We start from the raw sequence: 19,999 nt of genomic DNA on the forward strand, positions 1-19,999 counted from the left end.
AAACGATAGAGATATCATTAGAACAATATGCCACGATGATCATCATCAGTACCTGACCTAAGATCAAGACAAGTGGCTAACTAATTAGGCACATTATTTTCCAATCTTGAAACGTCTAATGCTCCATCCCCGAAGTAATACAAACCTTATCTCCAGTGCCACTATCATATCAAATTGTGGAACAAAACATTACACATCCAATAAAAGTACCAATCCCAATTTAGGTGTTTATGCCAGATTTTTATTACGAGTAGTGTTTCTTTAGCAAGCATAATGGTTACGTCCAGGGATCGAACCTGGGTTTAACTTATTAGGCATGACTTCTCTCTGAAGGCACTTATCTCCGTTTTTAGGGTTCCGTACCAAAAAGGTACAAAAGGAACCCTTATGGTGCGACTCATTGTATTTAATCATTACAATCTCATACTGGCTTTATAATCTTGTGCACCAAACTATCTATGATTTGCCCAATGGTTGACTGGTAGAGAATGCCTTAAAGCGTTAAGTCCGCCATTCGTACTTTTTATTGATAATTGGTGCAATAAAGTTTAAATAAATAACTACTAATTGAAACAGGCCTGATATTACCTACTCAAAGGCCTTGTATAATTCCGCCATTAGTTATTTTTGTAAACAAATGAGGTTTCGAATATGATTCGGTCAAACTGTGTTTACTGAAAAAAAATTTAAATCCAAATAAAAAGAAATGCGGTTTGATACCTTAGCGTAAGGTACTTTGCGCACACTAGCAACCCCCCCCCCCCCCCCCCACCTGACGCAACCCCCCCTTTTAACCTAAAATTTATTTTTAATTAGTGAAGTTACCACCTACCTGTTGGTTGGTTTAATACACAAAATTATGTGATGTTGCTAAATTTATGAATGGTTAAGCTATTTACCTAAATAAGGCATTTACTTGAATGATAAAATGTTGTACAACCATCACACTTAAATGTCCTATGGTAGCATTAGTCGATGTTTGAGAGTAAGGTGAAAACCAAAACAAACTAGATAAATACTTACCTAAGTGTACTTACTTACATGGGTGAATTTACGTAAAAGTAACGTAAGTCACGACTTCATTAAGTGGTTATTTGAACTACAGCTGCAAATGAAAGGATCTATGCATATGTCGGGAAAGTAACACTTATATAGAGATAGATTATCACTTGAACGTGAATCTTGAATTGATTGAACATGCCATAAAATCGTGACTAATACTCTTGTCGCGGATTGACTTACGTAAACATTCCTAACGCCGATTTCGAGCAGTTTTATCTGAGTATTTAATTACTTAAAAAACCAGAAAACCAGATGGGTTCACTTTAAGTGCTAAATATACCTACTTATAATAAATAAAGAAATATATACCCTGTTGTTATTGGATTACGTTAACTTTAAAAAAAAAAGATTCATTACATCAAATACAATTAATTTATCTAAGAAACCTAGCGTCGTAATTCTTGCGGTTATCGATTTAAAAAAAAAAAGTGTTGAACACAACAATTCCTAATGTTATTTGTTTTGACATATGCCGTCAATCACTTGACTCTAACTTGAATGTTATTCTTAAGGGTCTCTCACAATAATAAATTAATTTATTATGTATGAAAAGGATGAACATTTTTTATTGCATATTTACCTAAAAGTGATATACAGGATGGTTCTTGATAATGAACCTAACGACGTGTCAAATTTAACGGAAAAAAAACACGGTATAGAATTAAAAAAAAAAAAACACATTTTTGAAGCACTTATGATAAGCAGTTTCCATCTGAGTATTAAATTACTTTGTCAGTAAAGTCGGCAGAAGAAAAAAAAAAAGAGACATTAAACGGAGGTGCAACTCTGTACATTCAATTGTATCGACCATTTAATTGGCACCTAAGTACTATGAAATTTTATGCCATTTGTGGCTGAAAATAAGGCATTAAATTGCGAATTTGGAAACAGCACATGGAGGTGCACTCTGTACATTCAATTGTATTGTTTAGTATCGACCATTTAATTGGCATCTAAATACTATGAAATTTTATGCCATTTGTGGCTGAAAATAAGGCATTAAATTGCGAATTTGGAAACAGCACATGGAGGTGCACTCTGTACATTCAATTGTATTGTTTAGTTTCGACCATTTAATTGGCACTTAAATAGTAAGAAATTTTATGCCATTTGTGGCTGAAAATAAGACATTAAATTGCGAAGTTGGATACAGCAGATAATACCTACTGATCATTAAATTGTTATAAACAGTAGTTAAATAGCAATAGGAAAAAAAAACTGAACATTGAATTGTTGCAAATATCAGCTTAATGATAATAACCTAAGCACGAAGTAAATTACGGTTATACTGGTTGAACGTGCGCTTAAATGACGCTTAGATCAGATGATAAATACTATCTGAGCCTTCAATTGTCATAATAGTAGATTGACGTCGGTCAATAAATATCATTAAATTGAAACCGAAATAAATTACACATATGAAAGAAAAAATACCAAGGCCTCCAGTGCCTGAGAGTCTGAGACAACTACCCCAGTAAAACACTCAAGTACAATGACTGAGTACTTTGAGATAGCATAAGTTGAAATATTTTCAATAGAATATATTTTGACTTGTGTTAGTTAGAATCATTAAATTGATTGGGTACAGGTTGCCCCAAGAAAGTCCAGTATGGCTTCTTATTTGTCGTTGGAGGCATTTGACAGCGAAGGTGATCCTACATCAGTAGGAGTTCGGTGGGAGCGCTGGAAAAAAGCACTCTTTATATACCTAGATGCCGCTAACGTCAATCAGAGTGAAAAGAGTGAAAAAAAAAGACAGTGCATTGGTTTGACATTGCATTGTATATAAAAAAAAACACGTAGTGGTGCAGCTGAATTTAATAAAATTAAGCGAACGCTTGATACATTTCAACAACGCGAAAAAAAAAAACAAGTTGCTAACTCTGCTTATCGTCAACAAGGCTTTGTCAGGTATGGGTGACCTCAAGAGAAAGACATGCCTATTTAAGTTGATCTATGATAGATTTTCAAAGACAATCTACGTCAGTTGAAAATCATTACAAAAATATATTGGTACTGAAGGTACTCGTTATCAGTTAGGGTAATAGGTACATACTGCAGAGATTCATGTAGGTGAATCTCATATAAGTCAGGTGTCCAGTTAAAACAAATAAATTAATGGATCTGTGAGCCTCTATTGAACTAATATAGAAAAAAAAATAAGAAATAAAAATGCTGAACTTGTTTGCGTAATTTCACGGGAGGATATTGAAATGTGGTCTCTCTTTGGTGAATACATATTAAAGATTTTCCAAGCGAACTAGTAACCTAAGTTTGTAAATTTATAATCGCAGTAAGCAAATAAACTCAATATTCAAAATGACAAGGTTGTAATTAGGTACGAGTTCAATTTGTTATGACTTATGATAAACATTAAGATTAAACTGACAAACAACGTCAAACTAGTAGCGGAAAAAATAATCGTCCAAGTAACCGGCCAGTATTAATACCCCTAAATACTGAAAAAAGGTAAACAACCTCAAGCAATGCGATATACACAATGTTGTATTACGAGTACAATAGAATGGGCACGTAAAAAATAATTAATAATACTAATTTAAATAAAAATATTACCCCCATCAAGATATAGCTCAATCGATTCTACTCTCGATTCTGAACAAACTGTTTTCAGGTTTTTAGTGTTAAGTGAAACACGGTGTATACCAAATGTTTTATGGAACACCGACAATATCTATGGCGTATTTCGAAAAATATGCAATACTGAGTCTCCTATGAACTTCTAAATTTATTGACAGGGATGCAATTACGTATTTTACTTACATATTTTTTTTTAAATAGTTACCTACTTCCTTTTTTGGAAGAATATTGTTTAATTTATTGTTATTACATTTCAAAAGTTTTTTCCGGTTTGCTCACGGTCAACCTAACACGCCCCTCCTCGTTTCGCTCGTCGTCGCCCCTAACTGGACTCTGTCATATATGATTATACTGCCAACATAGTCCGTGAACAGAAAACTGCTACTTTGCTCCCTCCTAACAGGGAAAAAAACTTAAAATTTAGTTGTAAAAAGTTGGCATTACTTTTTGTAATCATTTTTATCCTTGTAGCAATCTACAATAACTACATAAAAAAAATGCCATTAAAAGTGTAACAACGATGAAGCGAAGGTACTACAATAAGTAGGTACATAATTACTGCTATCAACCAGAGTAGACATGGCCTGCTTTTTTGGCACAACATTTGGGCATTCACTAGTTCACATTGAAAATTACTAATTTACTTACTAGTACTTAGTTTAACTTACTTAATATTTATGAAAAAATAAACCTCTAAGTAGGTATATTATACGTAGACAAACATCAATCAATATTCTGATCTAAACATAAGTTGAAACTTAAAAGAAATTTTGCGGTAGGTAACAGTAAATAATTAAATACTTTAAATACATTTTGAGATTTCAGTAGTTATACAGTTTCAAGTTTCAAACTACTTAAGTTTTTGAAAAAAAAACACACAATTGTAGCGAAATAGAATTATTTTGTGCTAAGCGGCCATGGGCTACGCGCGGGAACGCGGAACCGTTTTAAACATGACGTAAAATAAGTTTACTGAAGTTAATTACGCATTTTATTGAAGATTTTTTTATTTGCGGATCCGCAGCGCTGGATCCAGCGCTGGCTGCTGGATCCAGCAGACCGAAAAATGCGCTGGATCCAGCTGGATTGCTGGATGCTGGATCCAGCAATTGCAATCCCTATGCCTATGTAAAAGTGAAGTGCTTTGTGTTAGTGTTAATAATTGCTCGTGGACAAACATCAGGCGCTAAACCAGTGAATGAACAATTTTAATTGTCATCGCTCACTTCCATACCGATCTTTGTAACAGCAACATCTTTTTAATTAAATTAATTTTAAATGTAAAAAGCATTTGATTTGCACCAGTATATCCGCCAAAGATATAACAATAATATTTATTTTATATTTATTTATTAATATTATAAATGTGAAAGTGTGTGTGTCTGTTTGTTTGTCCATCCTTCACGGCAAAACGGAGCGACTAATGGTCGTGTTTTTTTAAGTGGAGATAGTTGGCTACTTTTTGTCTCTTTCTAACGCAAGCGAAGCCGCGAGCAAAAGCTAGTGCAAAATAAAACGAAATTATATTTAAATTCACTGATACTACACCGAACAAGTTTAGAGTGAAATGAAACGTTTTTTATGTCATGTCATGTTCTCACGAATGTCACGAACGCACGAATTAAGTAAGCCGTCTCTTTTGAATGCAGTATAAGTAAAAAAGATGCAAGAGTACTTAAGATATGGTTGTTTCTCTCATACATTTCGTGAATGTCATTTCTGACAGCCGTGGCTGCCTGCCATTTTGTAATGTTCAGTAACGTAATGTTGTTAGAGATTGGAGTGTTTTGTGTGGGTGCGGTTAATGCCGTCGTGTTATTTACTTTCTTATGAGCTGCCTAAACCTTGTTGTTGTACTACTGACGACAAAAAAATCACTGGATAATGATGTTTGGCAATGCCTAAAAACAGACCTAGAGTATGCTGTGAAAGTATAATATATATTGTGAATTAAATGCAGGATTCACAAGCAGGTACGTACTGATGATATTGATAGTAACATCCCATCGCAATCAAAATGTCAATTTTGTATTCAAATGTTTTAGGTACTATGTTTTTTTTTAATTTGACATGCCGTAGGGATGTTTTTATTTGTTTTAGGCCAATTATTTATTGAATTTTAACGATTTTTTTTAACCAACCAACCATTTATTTAGATCGTTCTTTTACTCCCGTTACGTAAATATGAAAGTTTGGAAGTAGCCACCGAACAAACAATTTATTTTCGGTTCGATTTTTTCTGCAGTAATGAATACACACGACTTTATCAATCAGTACCGTAAAACGGTATCAAAACCAAGGTTACTTAGGAATATCATTTCTCTATTAAGGTTTTTTCAGTTATAACATCGAAATTTGCAGCACTACAACGAGTTGTTTTAAGAAATATTACATTGTTTTTAAAGTGTCTATAAGATAAATGTATGTATACCAATACAAACAAAATAAAAAACCGGCCAAGAGCGTGTCAGGCCACGCTCAGTGTAGGGTTCCGTAGTTTTCCGTATTTTTCTCAAAAACTACTGAACCTATCAAGTTCAAAACAATTTTCCTAGAAAGTCTTTACTTACTTACTCTACTTTTGTGATTTTTTTCATATTTTTTAAACATATGGTTCAAAAGTTAGAGGGGGGGGACGCACTTTTTTTTCCTTTAGGAGCGATTATTTCCGACAATATAAATATTATCAAAAAACAATGTTAGCAAACCCTTGTTCATTTTTAAATACCTATCCAACAATATATCACACGTTAGGGTTGGAATGAAAAAAAATTTCAGCCCCCACTTTACATGTAGAGGGAGTACCCTAATAAAACATTTTTTTCCATTTTTTATTTTTGCACTTTGTCGGCGTGATTCATATACATATTGGTACCAAATTACAGCTTTCTAGTGCTAACGGTTACTGAGATTATCTGCGGACAGAACGACGGACGGACGGACGGACAGACAGACATGGCGAAACTATAAGGGTTCCTAGTTGACTACGGAACCCTAAAAATGATTATTATTTTTGTATATTTTTGTATATATTATAGAATATGAAGATTTAAAGAATTTTTTATTTATTTAATGTACCTAAGATAAGATAAACAATCATTAACCAGGTTGATAGGTATAGGTACTAATTTACCTAAACTAGAATCAAGTCTGAATAATACATAAAATAAAACAAGTATTCTAGCTTTTCTTATGGTCATGTTTCAAGCTCAAAGGCAGTGATAAATCTACAAACATGCTTTTGAATTACCTATTTATTTAACATTGGACTTGCTGAACATGCTAGATTTTTTTTGTTCCAGATGTTGCTAACGGCTGCAGAGTTGGGACAGAATAATACATAAAATAAAACAAGTATTCTAGCTTTTCTTATGGTCATGTTTCAAGCCCAAAGGCAGTGATAAATCTACAAACATGCTTTTGAATTACCTATTTATTTAACATTGGACTTGCTGAACATGCTAGATTTTTTTTGTTCCAGATGTTGCTAAGCCTTTCGCTATATGGACAAGAAGCTCTTTATTAGAATCTACAAGACGTACGTAAGACCATTGCTGGAATATGCGTTCCAAATTTGGAATCCATATTTTCGAAAAGATATTAGTCTGATTGAAAAAAACCCAAAGAAGGGCAACAAAACTGGTACCATCTCTTCGCAACCAACCTTATGAAGACAGGTTAAAAGAATTGGGTCTGACAACCTTGGAGCAACGAAGACAACGCGGCGACTTAATAGAAACGTACAAAATACTCATAGGACACTATAATGTACCTTCATTAAGTGACATTTTCACTCGGAGTGTGTGTGACAGATTGAGAGGACATTCCCTGAAGTTGACACGGACACAGAGTAGTAGCAACCCTAGACGTCACTTCTTATCTAACCGCGTAGTGAGAGTGTGGAACAGTTTGCCCGAAACCGTAATCAGTGCACCTACAGTGAACTCTTTTAAAAACAGACTCGACAAATATTTATTGAATGGACAAAACACAAGTGCATCAGGACATTGACGTGCACGTATCAGCTTTAAGCTGCCTGTGCATTAGCAAAAAAAAAAAAAAAAAAAAAAAAAAAATAACGGCTGCAGAGTTGGGACAGAAGAAACATTAATTAAATTTCAGCCTTCTCCTAATTTCAAAAATATGAAAAAGTTCCTAAAGAACAAATTTGATTTTACAGAGAATAGTAACCAGTCTCCTTTTCATGGGACCGAACATTCCCCAACAAATACTTTTCCAGAACCAATAACTACACTAGAGGAGCAGAGGGCTTTGCTGGAAAAGGCTTCTCAACCTCCCTTACCACTAGAACCTCCACCCACCACACCTATTGATTTTAGCCTGCATCCTAAACAAGAAACTGAAGATTACGAATATCAGGGCAGATTAGGATCACCCACTTTAAGTCTTCACAAGCCTAGCGAGGTCTCCTCATTATCGGCAACAAACCATGATCCCTCACAAGCAGAAGTTGGTGAAAAAAAAATATGCAGAGACTTCATAAGGGGAACCTGCAGTAGAGGAGGCACATGCAAATATGCTCATAAAGTAGATCTGTCCCAGCTACCTGGAATATACACTTTCTGTTATAACTTTCAGAATACAGTTTGTACATACCCACATTGCAAATATGTCCACGCCTCAATATTTGAAGAGCAGAAGTTTTATAGGACAGGCAAACTACCACCTCATGCCTTAGCCCACCACAAGAAGCCTCCACCGGTTGCCATGCCTACATTTCTGCCACCACTTCTGCTACCACCACCTCCGCCGCCACCTGAAGGTAAGATCAACATCTGTACCACAGGTTTTATATGTATATGCCATAACCCAGTGACATCCATGATTTACCATTGTGTGGTTCAATGTTCACTGTATGTTAATTAATGTGTAGGATAAGTATACCAAGTAGGCTACTTTCCTTATAGTCAAATCAGCTTCTTTTCAATAACTGTCAAAACAATTTTTTCGGTTTTCTTATATGGAATTAGAAATCGAGCCAAGTGATGTCACAGTCAAATCATTTACATTATATATTTAAATCTGAATTTTAATATTTTTATTTTTATAAAAATTGGGTTTATAAATAACTACTGTCCATGGGTTTCTTATAATTATTTTATTATTATGATTTATTTCATGCATGGTAAAATAGTTATTTGTTTTACAAGGGGGCAAAGTCGTTGTTTAACCGCACGTGCCAATATTGATAGGCAGCGCCGGCCCGTGCACTCGATCAGGGTAGAGCGAGTTTGAATTTCGGCGCCCTTGGGGAGAAGTTTTACGACGTAGATAAAAAACTGGCCAAGAGCGTGTCGGGCCACGCTCAGTGTAGGGTTCCGTAGTTTTCCGTATTTTTCTCAAAAACTACTGAGCCTATCAAGTTCGAAACAATTTTCCTAGAAAGTGTTTATAAAGTTCCACTTTTGTGATTTTTTTCATATTTTTTAAACATATGGTTCAAAAGTTAGAGGAGGGGGACACACTTTTTTTTCCTTTAGGAGCGATTATTTCCGAAAATATTAATATTATCAAAAAACGATTTTAGGAAACCCTTATTCATTTTTAAAGACCTATCCAACAATATATCACACGTTGGGGTTGGAATGGAAAAAAAAATCAGTCCCCACTTTACGTGTAGGGGGGGTACCCTAAAAAAACATTTTTTCCACTTTTTATTTTGCCACTTTGTCGGGTTGTGATTGATATACATATTGGTACCAAATTTCAGCTATCTAGTGCTAACGGTCACTGAGATTATCCGCGGACGGACAGACAGACATGGCGAAACTATAAGGGTTCCTAGTTGACTACGGAACCCTAAAAATCGCGAGCGTAGCGAGCGCGAAATTTTTTTCATAGTAATGCCGTAATGCTGCGGTCTTTGGCATATTTTGGGGTATTTTAACTTCACAGGGCGCCTATGTTCCCGACTTTTAGGCCTTATATTTCGCCATCACTATTATTTTTATAAAACTACGAGTTATAATTAAGACATTACTGCGAATTCGGTCGTCACCGTCAGGATGCCTATTTCGGTATTTTGCCACTAAGTGCCCTTCGGGATCTTAGTCCTTTGAAGTTCGCTCATCTCCTGTGACTCACAAAATTGCGCCTCTCTGAGACTTTTCCCGCCTTTGGCTTTATGAGGCACTCCGCTTTGGACTATCGGATAGACTCATATTTTTGCATTTGGATAACGACGTAGCTTTGTCTTTGGGCCGCAAAACAATGTGGTTCGTCAAGGGCTAGAATCCTCCTTTTACGGCGCCCTTATGAATGTTGGTATATGTTGGCTATGTGGTACAACTTTCCACTTAATCCGAATTACAAATCTAGATTTTCAATAGTTGTATTAATTCCCGACTCCTCTCGCCATTTTGTGATATATGCGCGCCCACGCAATGTATAATTTTTTTATATGGATTTTTCCACATTCTCGATTTTGGCGCCCCCTTACCATGTGGCGCCTAGAGCGGCCGCTCCACTCGCTCTACCCTTAATCCGGCCCTGTTGATAGGTACTAAATAAAAAAATATCATGGTTACACTATTTCTCTATGTTGGGCGAAAACAATACCTAAGTTAAAAATATTCTAATGAAGGACCTCGGTTCGGTCCTACGAGGGTGAAGTGAAAGTGAAACTTCCTTCTAGTTAAAATCTTCTCCTTATTAGTAATCAGTACATTTTATTTTCAGAACCAGCTCCTCCACCGGTCCCTGTAGAAGTTTCAATGTTTGCAGCTCCCCAACCTGTATTGGTTCCCAGGTAAATATACGTTCTCATTACAGTCATTACAAATATTACGATACAAGTGCGAAAAGTATGAAATTTGCAACGATTGGCGACAACCGAAGAGGGTGATTTAAATCAACACGCATTGTGAATAACGTTTCGCACTTGTAATGTACAGTCAACTACAAAGAGATGTATCCATGTTAGTCTTACAAAATGGAGGAACTTTTAATATGCAAAAAATATTTACCCTTGTTTCATGACATTTTTGGTATCCAACAAAGCTTACACAATCATCGATTCGTTTAATATGCCACAATGATGTATACGACTATGTTTCCTCTTAATTTACACTTACAAGCCTCTTTTATTGCCTATCTCAGCGTAATGACAAATGAAGAAATGAAATGAAATATTTATTTTCCAAGTAGGCATATTACAATGCGCTTATGAACGTCAAATAAAGCTACGCCGGCTCTAACCCTACGCCTCAGCCTCGAGAAGATTTCAGTCCCCCCTCAGTTGGAGGGGGGTATCCATTATGGGACCGGCAAGAAACTCGGCGGGCCACTTCTTTTCAAAACATTACATCTTATAATTAACATGCATTAAAAAACGAGATACAATTTAATCAGCAAAAGCATTCATCAAAAAAAAAAATTAACAGACTAGGTACCTACTCTATGGAAATTCATTTCAATAAATTATACAAAGTACAAAGCTACTATGATTAATAAGAGATTTTAGAGATGTATAGTCTCTAAGTGTTAAAGTACATCAAAAAAAAAGAAAAAATATACATGATGAAAACAAAAAAATACGAATTGATACAAATAACTTTAGAGTTTTAAAAGACTCTTGATGTCACAATTAAAGTAATTAAACACCTACAACTAATTAAGCTTAATAGCTAATGCATATATATTAACTAATTATTCTTGGATCAATTATTGGCTGGCAGCTAAGAAAATCATCCTGTATCCGCCACTCGCCCCACTCAGTGCCTACGCAAACTCATCCGATCTATTCACAGAATTATAATTAAACCAGAATGAGTAGTTAGGCCAAAAAGTGTGTCCACATGAGAGGTTAAAGTTGGGGCTGGTGTCCCTCTCGCACTTATTACCACTATCAAAATCATTTGAATGACGTCATCACTGTCATCATTTGGGGATACCAGTCAATATTCAAAGTTACTACCAAATCTACTAATACCCGATTAAAGGTTTTTAATAATTGCGCATTTTTTTGGTTTTATGGCTTCATAATAATGACTTACCAATTCGTTACAAGGTATTAATACCCTTGCCTCGATATAATACGAAAATAATTTAAGAAGTTTATAAACTTAGTTATCATACAGGTAAAAATACTACTACTATAGTAATTTTTTAACACTGGTCACACGTGCGAGAGGGACACCAGCCCCAACTTTGACCCTCTCATGTGGACACACTTTTGCTAGTCTGTCAAGAACGCCTTTATGCGCCAGTGATAAGGTTCAATTTAGTATGGCAAAAAAAGTGTGAGCTCAGTCCCTATTGTAGGTCGATGGATCCATTCTAATTAACGTCTACTTAACGAACGCGATACGCTTACGGAAAACCTTAGCCGCTTAAGTCCTTCTTGACGCGCACGATGCAGTGAGATAAGAATGCAATGCACGGTCGGTTGTGTATCTACTTGAGTGGGTGCTATTTCATTTTTACCCGCTAATTTTGTAGTGTAAGTTATTGATTTGTAATTTTAATTTATCCTATGTATCACAATAAATTAAATGTAAAATGTATCCACGAATCGAGTGTCAACACAAACCTGATAGGGTTTCATGGCACTCTGGTGTATGAACAAATGTAAGATTTTTAATATAGAATAAAAAAAATAAAAAAAAATAAAAAAAATAGATATACTTAAGAGGGCATTCAACGAAAATGTCGTAATAATGTAAAATTGATAGTTTTAGTCGGCAAAATGCTACACTTTCCGTCATCCAAAAGACTTATTAAGTTCAGGTTTCGATTAGGACATCTTCTTAACTTACATGTTGTGAGACTGGATTTTTAAAAACTAACTCACTTAATTAATTATGATTTTTTTTCTGGTGCATGTTTAGAAAACCCGCGAAAAGTGCTGACTTAGTCCGTCTAATTTGTAAAATTTGGATAGTTTTGAATGCTGAAGCATTCAAAACTATCTAGTGGTAAATTTGTATTATGTATATCCTGTACTACAATCTTCTGATACTACTTCTTTGTTATAAGGCTTTAGAAAAGAATAAATGAGGATATGATGAATCCAATTTGTTTCAGAAATCACCTCAGAATAATTGTCAATTTCTTCGAAAACTTACGTGTTTTTGAAGTAATTTTAATATAAAAATAATCTGCAACGCTTACTTAAACAGATTTTATGCAAAAGTTTTCTATTAATTGCAATTTAATATTTTTGTCGATTTTTTAAAAATGCCTCCTTATTACCGGTTACGCGCGCTTGCGATGTCAGTACCGCAGCAGAGCTTCTAGAGGCAGGACGTTTGCCAATCTGCTCCGCATGCGGCTCCACGATCGCGAAGTTATTTTGTCATTGTGTGCGGCACCCGCCGTGTCCAAAACCGCACTTGTGTGCGTGTTTGGCTGTACTGTACTGTTGCATGTATACTGCGACCGAAAACTTTGATCCTTGGGTTGACGACTTTGGTAACTAACTAATTAACTTGACTAATATTTTTAGTAATTAGTATTATTTATTATTGAATATCATTTTAGGTTACTGACTCGTCTCAACAAAATTTTTGACAATACGTAGATGGTACTCAGGATCTGATGATGAAGTCAGATGGTAGTCATGAGTTCTCATCGACCAGGTCTTGAAACCATTTCGTGTTTGGGCTCGTTTGATTTGCCTCAACAAGATCTTTGACAAGAGGTGATGGTACCCAGGATCTGATGATGAAGCCGGAAGGTAGTCAACAGAATTCATCAACCAGGTCTTGAAACCACTCCGTGTTTGGGCTCGTTTGGTTCGTCTCAACAAGATCTTTGACAAGAGATGATACCCAGGATCTGATGGTGAAGCCGGAAGGTAGTCAAGAGTATTCAACAACCAGGTCTTGAAACTCTTCTGTGTTTGGGCTCGTTTGATTCGTCTCAACAAGATCTTTGACAAGAGATGGTACCCAGGATCTGATGATGAAGCTGGAAGGTAGTCAAGAGTATTCCACGACCAGGTCTTGAAACCACTTCGTGTTTGGGTTCGTTTGATTCGTCTCAACAAGATCTTTGACAAGAGATGGTAATCACTCTTTTATACTCTGACGCATCCACTGTCTCAGTGTGTCAACAGTCAACTAAAGCAAGTAGGCGTTGCGTAGAGTTGTATTTCCTTACAAAAAAACTAATACATAGATGTGGACCTTCCTGTGCTCCATGCAATTAAAACAACATAATATTTAAAAACCGGCCGAGAGCGTGTCGGGCCACGCTCAGTGCCTACACTGAGCGTGGCCCGACACGCTCTCGGCCGGTAGATAGCCGCTCGGCTCTTCCGTAGTTTTCCATATTTTTCAAAAACTACAGAACCTATCAAGTTCAAAACAGTTTTCCTAGAAAGTTTATAAAGTTCTACTTTTGTGATTTTTAAATATATGGTTAAAAAGTTAGAGGGCCGGACACACTTTTTTTTCCTTTAGGAGCGATTATTCCCGAAAATATTAATATTATCAAAAAACGATTTCAGTAATTTATTTTTAAATACCTATCCAACAATAAATCACACGTTGGGGTTGAAATGAAAAAAAAATCACGCCCTACTTTACGTGTAGGGCGGGGGGAGGGGGGTACCCTAATAAAACATTTTTTCCACTTTTTATTTTTGCACTTTGTCGGCGTGACTGATATACATATTGGTACCAAATTTCAGCTCTCTAGTTCTAACGGTCACTGAGATTATCCGCGGACGGACGGAGGGACAGACAGACAGACATGGCGAAACTATAAGGGTTCCTAGTTGACTACGAAACCCTAAAAACACATTTTAAATATAAAAAAAACTACTTAAAATTAAAGAAAACCGAATCTTAGTTCCATTATATATATGTACCTCGAAAACATCATCATCTTCCTTGCGTTATCCCGGCATTTGCCACGGCTCATGGGAGCCTGCGGACCGCTTTGACAACTAATCCCAAGATTTGGCGTAGGCACTAGTTTTTACGAAAGCGACTGCCATCTGACCTTTCAACCCAAAGGGTAAACTAGACCTTATTGGAATTAGTCCGGTTTCCTCACGATGTTTTCCTTCACCGAAAAGAACCTAGAAAACATATCATATACAAAATGAAATAAAACTAAGAAAACGGATTATATTCATTATACGCGATATAATCTGATTCCATAAATTTATTTCATGAGTAACTATCGCGGTGACAGAAGACAATATTAAATACACAATTTATTATATTATAAAAGTTTTTTAATTTATTTCTTCCAAGGCTACACACGTTGGCAAAGCGGCGACCATGTTCGGGAGGCTCCGTTCAAGAGTATGGTCTAACAAACATCTCACTATTAGAACGAAAATTATAGTATACCAGACTTGCGTTCTAAGCATACTTTTGTACGGAGCAGAAACCTGGACGACGTATGCAAAACAGGAGCGACGCCTTAACACTTTTCACATGCGCTGTCTACGCAACATTTTTGGCATAACTTGGCAGGACAAAGTGACAAACCGAAAGGTTCTTGAAAAAGCGCAGCTGCCCAGTCTTACCGCTCTTCTCAAACAGAGACGCTTGCGGTGGCTGGGGCATGTGCACCGAATGGAGCCCTCCAGAATACCTCGACGTGTCTTGCTAGGTGCAGTCGCGTATGCTAAAAGGAACGTTGGAAGACCGATGCTACGCTTCAAAGACTGTGTTAAGCGAGACATGTCTGCATTTCAAATCGACCATCAAGCCTGGGAAACCTTAGCTGAAGACCGAGGTCAATGGCGAAAGCGTGTTGTGGAAGGGAGAGGGCTATGCGACGAAGCCTGGTTTAATGCTTTAGATAGTAAAAGGTGTCGCAGAAAGCAAACCGAGACTAGAACCTCAGGTGGTATGAGTTTCCTCTGCCAAAAATGTGGCAGGTCGTGCCGCTCGCGAATCGGCCTCCACAGTCACCAAACCCGTTGTCGAAGCAGCAATGTGTAAATCGTCTGCAATAGACGCAAAGGCCTGTGATGATGATGACACACGTTTTAATAAAAAAAACTGTGATAAGTTTAATAATTAAACTAAAAGGTCAAGTATTTATGCACGAAACACAGACCAACCCCTATAGACATCTATTACAAGACGACTCGCGGTGGCCAGCCTTCCTAGTATTTGCACTGATATAAGCGCGGGCGCTCGCCGTGCCCGATCAGTATCGACCAAGTAACAGACCCGAAAGCAGCGCGTGTTTTTCGCACAAAAAAATTGGAAAAGGGTATTTTGATGCCTTAAAGATGTCCACCTGTAGTGTGAAATGGTGTGGAAAGGTAACAAGAAGCTCAAATTTAAAAACAGACGGCATTACATTCCACAAATAAGTCATATTTATAATTTATTCAGAGCCGGCATAGGTCAACTTACATTGGCCACTTACGCGTCAGTAGAGGGACAGTCATACTTCTGTCCCTTTTCATCTGGCGCGACTGCCCGCCGTCCTTGAAACGGCCAATCACAGCGCGCTTAACACATTCCCCGCCCGCTCCTCGCACCCCAAACAGTGGTGACTCGTATCGCGAACCAAATATACAAGACTGCCACTCTATAGGAGGTTCTCTGTGGCACGAAATCATGTATGCAAATATGTAATATATATGGTGGTGTTTTTACGCAAGTATCAATAATGGTTAGTCCGCAACGCTACTGACGGCGTGGCGGTACCGACCATGAATGCAATCCCTTTCGCTCTAGCCGCACGTAAGGTTGGTTCGAAGAGGATCGCACGCTATGTCTGTACCGCAGGCTACAATCGTTATGCTTCTGGTTATAGTGTGCGTCTGCACACAGGCGCACGCCAGCGCCGCCGGCGTCGAAATTCGAGCAAGCAAATTTTTTGAAAGCGCTCTTAATCTACTTCTTTCCTTGGAGATGTATATGGTCTCCAAGAGTCAGAAAGAAAATAAACAAACAAGGACCGAACAGAGTGCCTCAATGTAATCAAAATTAATGTTACAATCTAATAGTTATAGCCCCTATTAGCTGAAACAGACCGGTCTTCACAAACAGCACCCGTTCACGAGTATGGCGCGTATCTCAGCCCGGGAAGGTGGCGACCCGATCAACGACGCCACCGTAAGCAAAGACTTTTAAGCGAGCATGACATGTTCAAGCTGTCCGGGCTGTATTAAATATTCAAATAATAAGTCAAGATAAGATAACAAGATAAACTCCAAATGTTACAAAGAAATGTAGCCAATTTAGAACAGAATCCAAACAAAAGATTTTCTGAAAACAAAAAATTAATGTCTTCTTTGCGTAATTTGTTAAGAGGCAACAGGAGCTAAAGTGCAAAAATGGAAAGGTCACAAGCAAAGGCCCCTCCGTTAAATTTACTCTTGTTATTTACCGGGTTAATAGAAAACAGTTGTCTATCGAGGTGCCGCATTCGACTATTTTCTCCTCCAAAACTTAATCAATCGGAACAAAATTTGAGAACTTTTTTGTTTAGTTTTTTTTTTGCTTATTTTTACAAATTTTGAATATCACACCTTTTTTTCCGCCATAATCAATAAGGCCGTTTTTGAAAATGTGGGTCTTTCAAAATAAAAATATTAAAAAAATCAAAACTGTCCGATACACCGATATTCAAAATAATAATATTCTGTGTTAAAAAAAATCATTGCTCTAGTTTCAAAACCCAGGGAGGAAATAGTAGCGTTTGTAAGTGGAGAATTACCCACTCCTCTTGCGTCTTAATTCTGTTCGCCATTTCAATTCGTTAAAAAAACGTATAGACGGAGAACTAGCTACGGAAAGGTATGCAATTTATAGAACTATGGAATCTGTCCAGTAAGTGTAAAATTATTAATACATTCAGCGGTGGGTGTATGAGCTAGCTACGAAAATAAGTATGCAATTTATATATAGCCAAGAAATTCCTTTAGTGAGTTTCTTGAATTGCAATTTAAATTGCAAACCTATTTTCCTACGTAGCTTCCACAAACATCACTAAACAGCTGCCAGGCGCCCGGATTCATAGATAATGATAGTAAGGGGTATTAACGAGACGGATTTCGTGGCTCTATAAATTGCATGCCTTTTTCCGTAGCCAGCTCTTAGTCTATGTCTGTGTCGTAACCTGTTATAAAGAAGATTTGACCTATGTGCGATTACAGTGATCGCTTTGACGTCTGACTGACACTGACAACTCACGAAAGCAGTGCAGACTTGTCATTGCATACATCTATCTCATGTTATTGGAGAAATAATACTTCTTTGTTGGCGTCTGGCAAACTATTCAAAATGGATATTATATTTCTTTAGAATATTGAAATATGACTTATGTAAATGACATAGTGACAGGTAATAAATGAAGGTTCCAGATATACATTCATAGGAACTTTGGTTGGTTACATAATTATAGCACTTTGAACGAATCGATGATTGTGTAAGATTTGTCGGATACTAAAAATGTCACGAAGCAAGGGTAAATATTTCTTGCATACTTCTTCTTCAGTCGGTCCCTCAATGCTGAGGATCGTGACATCATGTCATTCTGTTGAAGACTAGGTCCCTCCATAGGCATCTATTCCTCGCCAAGCGCATGGCCTCGTGCAGTTTTAATTGCATGGGTGCAGTAATTTGAATGCACCATCTAGTAGGGGGAGGAGCCTGAGGTCTCGTGCCTTCAACTTTGCCCGTCATAATGATTCTCTCCAGGCTATCTGGCGGGCGACGGGAGATGTGACCGAAATAACGAAGGATTTGGTCCTGGCATATTGTTGACAGCCGGCGCTTTATGCGTAACTCCTCAAGTATGGACTGGTTAGTGCGCAATGCCGTCCATGGTATCCGTAAAAGCCGGCGCCAACACCACATCTCAAACGCATCGATACGCTTTTTCAAATTTGCTCGGATTGTCCATGTTTCCGAACCATACATAAAAATTGGGAACACCAGAGAACGCACAAGTCTAACTTTAGTCTTCTGCAGTATACCACGGTCCTTCCAGATCTTATCAAGCCGAGCCATGGCACCCTTTGCTATCTGGATCCTCCGAATAATATCCGCGTCACAGTTACCATTGCTTGATATTAGCGAGCCGAGATAGGTGAAGGTGCTGACACAATCAAGATCTTTTAGTTCTAGGCTTCGCGGAGGAGGTTCTTTCCAGTACACAAACATCAGCTTGGTTTTAGCATGATTGACGTGAAGTCCTAATTTGATGCTTTCCGCTTCTATTCGTCTAAATATACGACTCATTTCCTCCTCATCGGAAGCCAAGAGCGTTGTGTCATCAGCATAGCGCAGATTGCATATTGTCTTCCCGCCAATCGATATGCCGCCATCCCAGTTCTCGGTGGACTTGCGTACAATATATTCGCCGTAGATATTGAAGAGCTTGGGAGACAATAGACAGCCTTGTCTCACTCCTCTTTCCGGCTTGAACTGGTCTGACAACGTATTCTCAATGTGGACTCTGGCAGTACTTTCGGCATATAAGTTTTCTATCAGATGCATACTAAAAGTTCCTGCATTTTGTAAGACTAAAGTGGATACATTTTTTTGTAGTTGACTGTACAACTGTATATAGTACAATAAAAAATTCGGCATAATTAGGACTAGATGTACTGTAGAATACTATTTTTTTTATTTCAATTTTGTTAATCTGGTATTTTAAAGATGTGCACAAGTTCAATTATTTTTTATTGTGCTGTTTTTCATTGTAGTGGTAGTTGTTTCGTTGTAGTCCATTAAATTTTGATGTTAAGATTTACTTGAACTCAGTTTATCAATTACAACCTGCACCAGCAATATTGTCTATGCTATTTTGCTATCAAAAAGGCTTATGATAGTTACGTATGATACTAAACAAGTAGGTATGTGTATGTATACTTGTATAGGACTAGTATTCTTGTTAGGAAAATATTAAAAAGCGCACTCCATACTAACTTAGCCTTTATGACGAAGAAACAAGTATCTAAACAAACTATTCGTCGTGCGAGTTTCATTTTGTTGCCCAAGATACGAGTAAGAACACAGTTATGAAAAAAAAAAAATGTTTATGTATGAAGTGCACAGCTTTATAATAAGTTACCGTCTGATTTAAGAGACACAGGCTCATTCAACACATTTAAAACTAAATTATCGCAAAACATTTTAAACCACTACCCACCTTAAAAAAAAAGTTGCGTGAGCGTGTACCTCTAGACTTAGCGACTTTATATGCTACCGTAAATAAGATTATTTTTACTTTGAAATTTTGTTCTGTAAGTGACTTGTATGTCTTTTATGAGAATAAATATCTTTAAACTATTAATACAACAAATACTAAAACTTAACGTAAATTAAAGTGACATGTAGCTTGCAGACATTCTAGGTATCGATTTGATTAGTGAACTTCTACACTAATAGGT

The 19,999-nt window shown here is 37.0% G+C and overlaps 1 protein-coding gene across 1 annotated transcript in view; it reads left to right on the forward strand.

The window, feature by feature from the left end:
* The first annotated feature begins 5,437 nt into the window (after positions 1-5,437).
* Positions 5,438-19,999, forward strand: part of LOC125241725 — a 33,384-nt gene continuing 18,822 nt past the window's right edge. The window contains exons 1-5 of the mRNA XM_048150332.1: positions 5,438-5,633; positions 6,963-7,014; positions 7,142-7,148; positions 7,737-8,443; positions 10,360-10,429. Coding sequence (XP_048006289.1) covers positions 7,804-8,443; positions 10,360-10,429 — 710 coding nt within the window. The 5' untranslated portion in view covers positions 5,438-5,633; positions 6,963-7,014; positions 7,142-7,148; positions 7,737-7,803. The remainder of the gene's footprint in view (positions 5,634-6,962; positions 7,015-7,141; positions 7,149-7,736; positions 8,444-10,359; positions 10,430-19,999) is intronic.

Source organism: Leguminivora glycinivorella, chromosome Z (assembly GCF_023078275.1).
Source record: "Leguminivora glycinivorella isolate SPB_JAAS2020 chromosome Z, LegGlyc_1.1, whole genome shotgun sequence".
NCBI classification, from domain to species: Eukaryota; Metazoa; Arthropoda; class Insecta; order Lepidoptera; family Tortricidae; genus Leguminivora; species Leguminivora glycinivorella.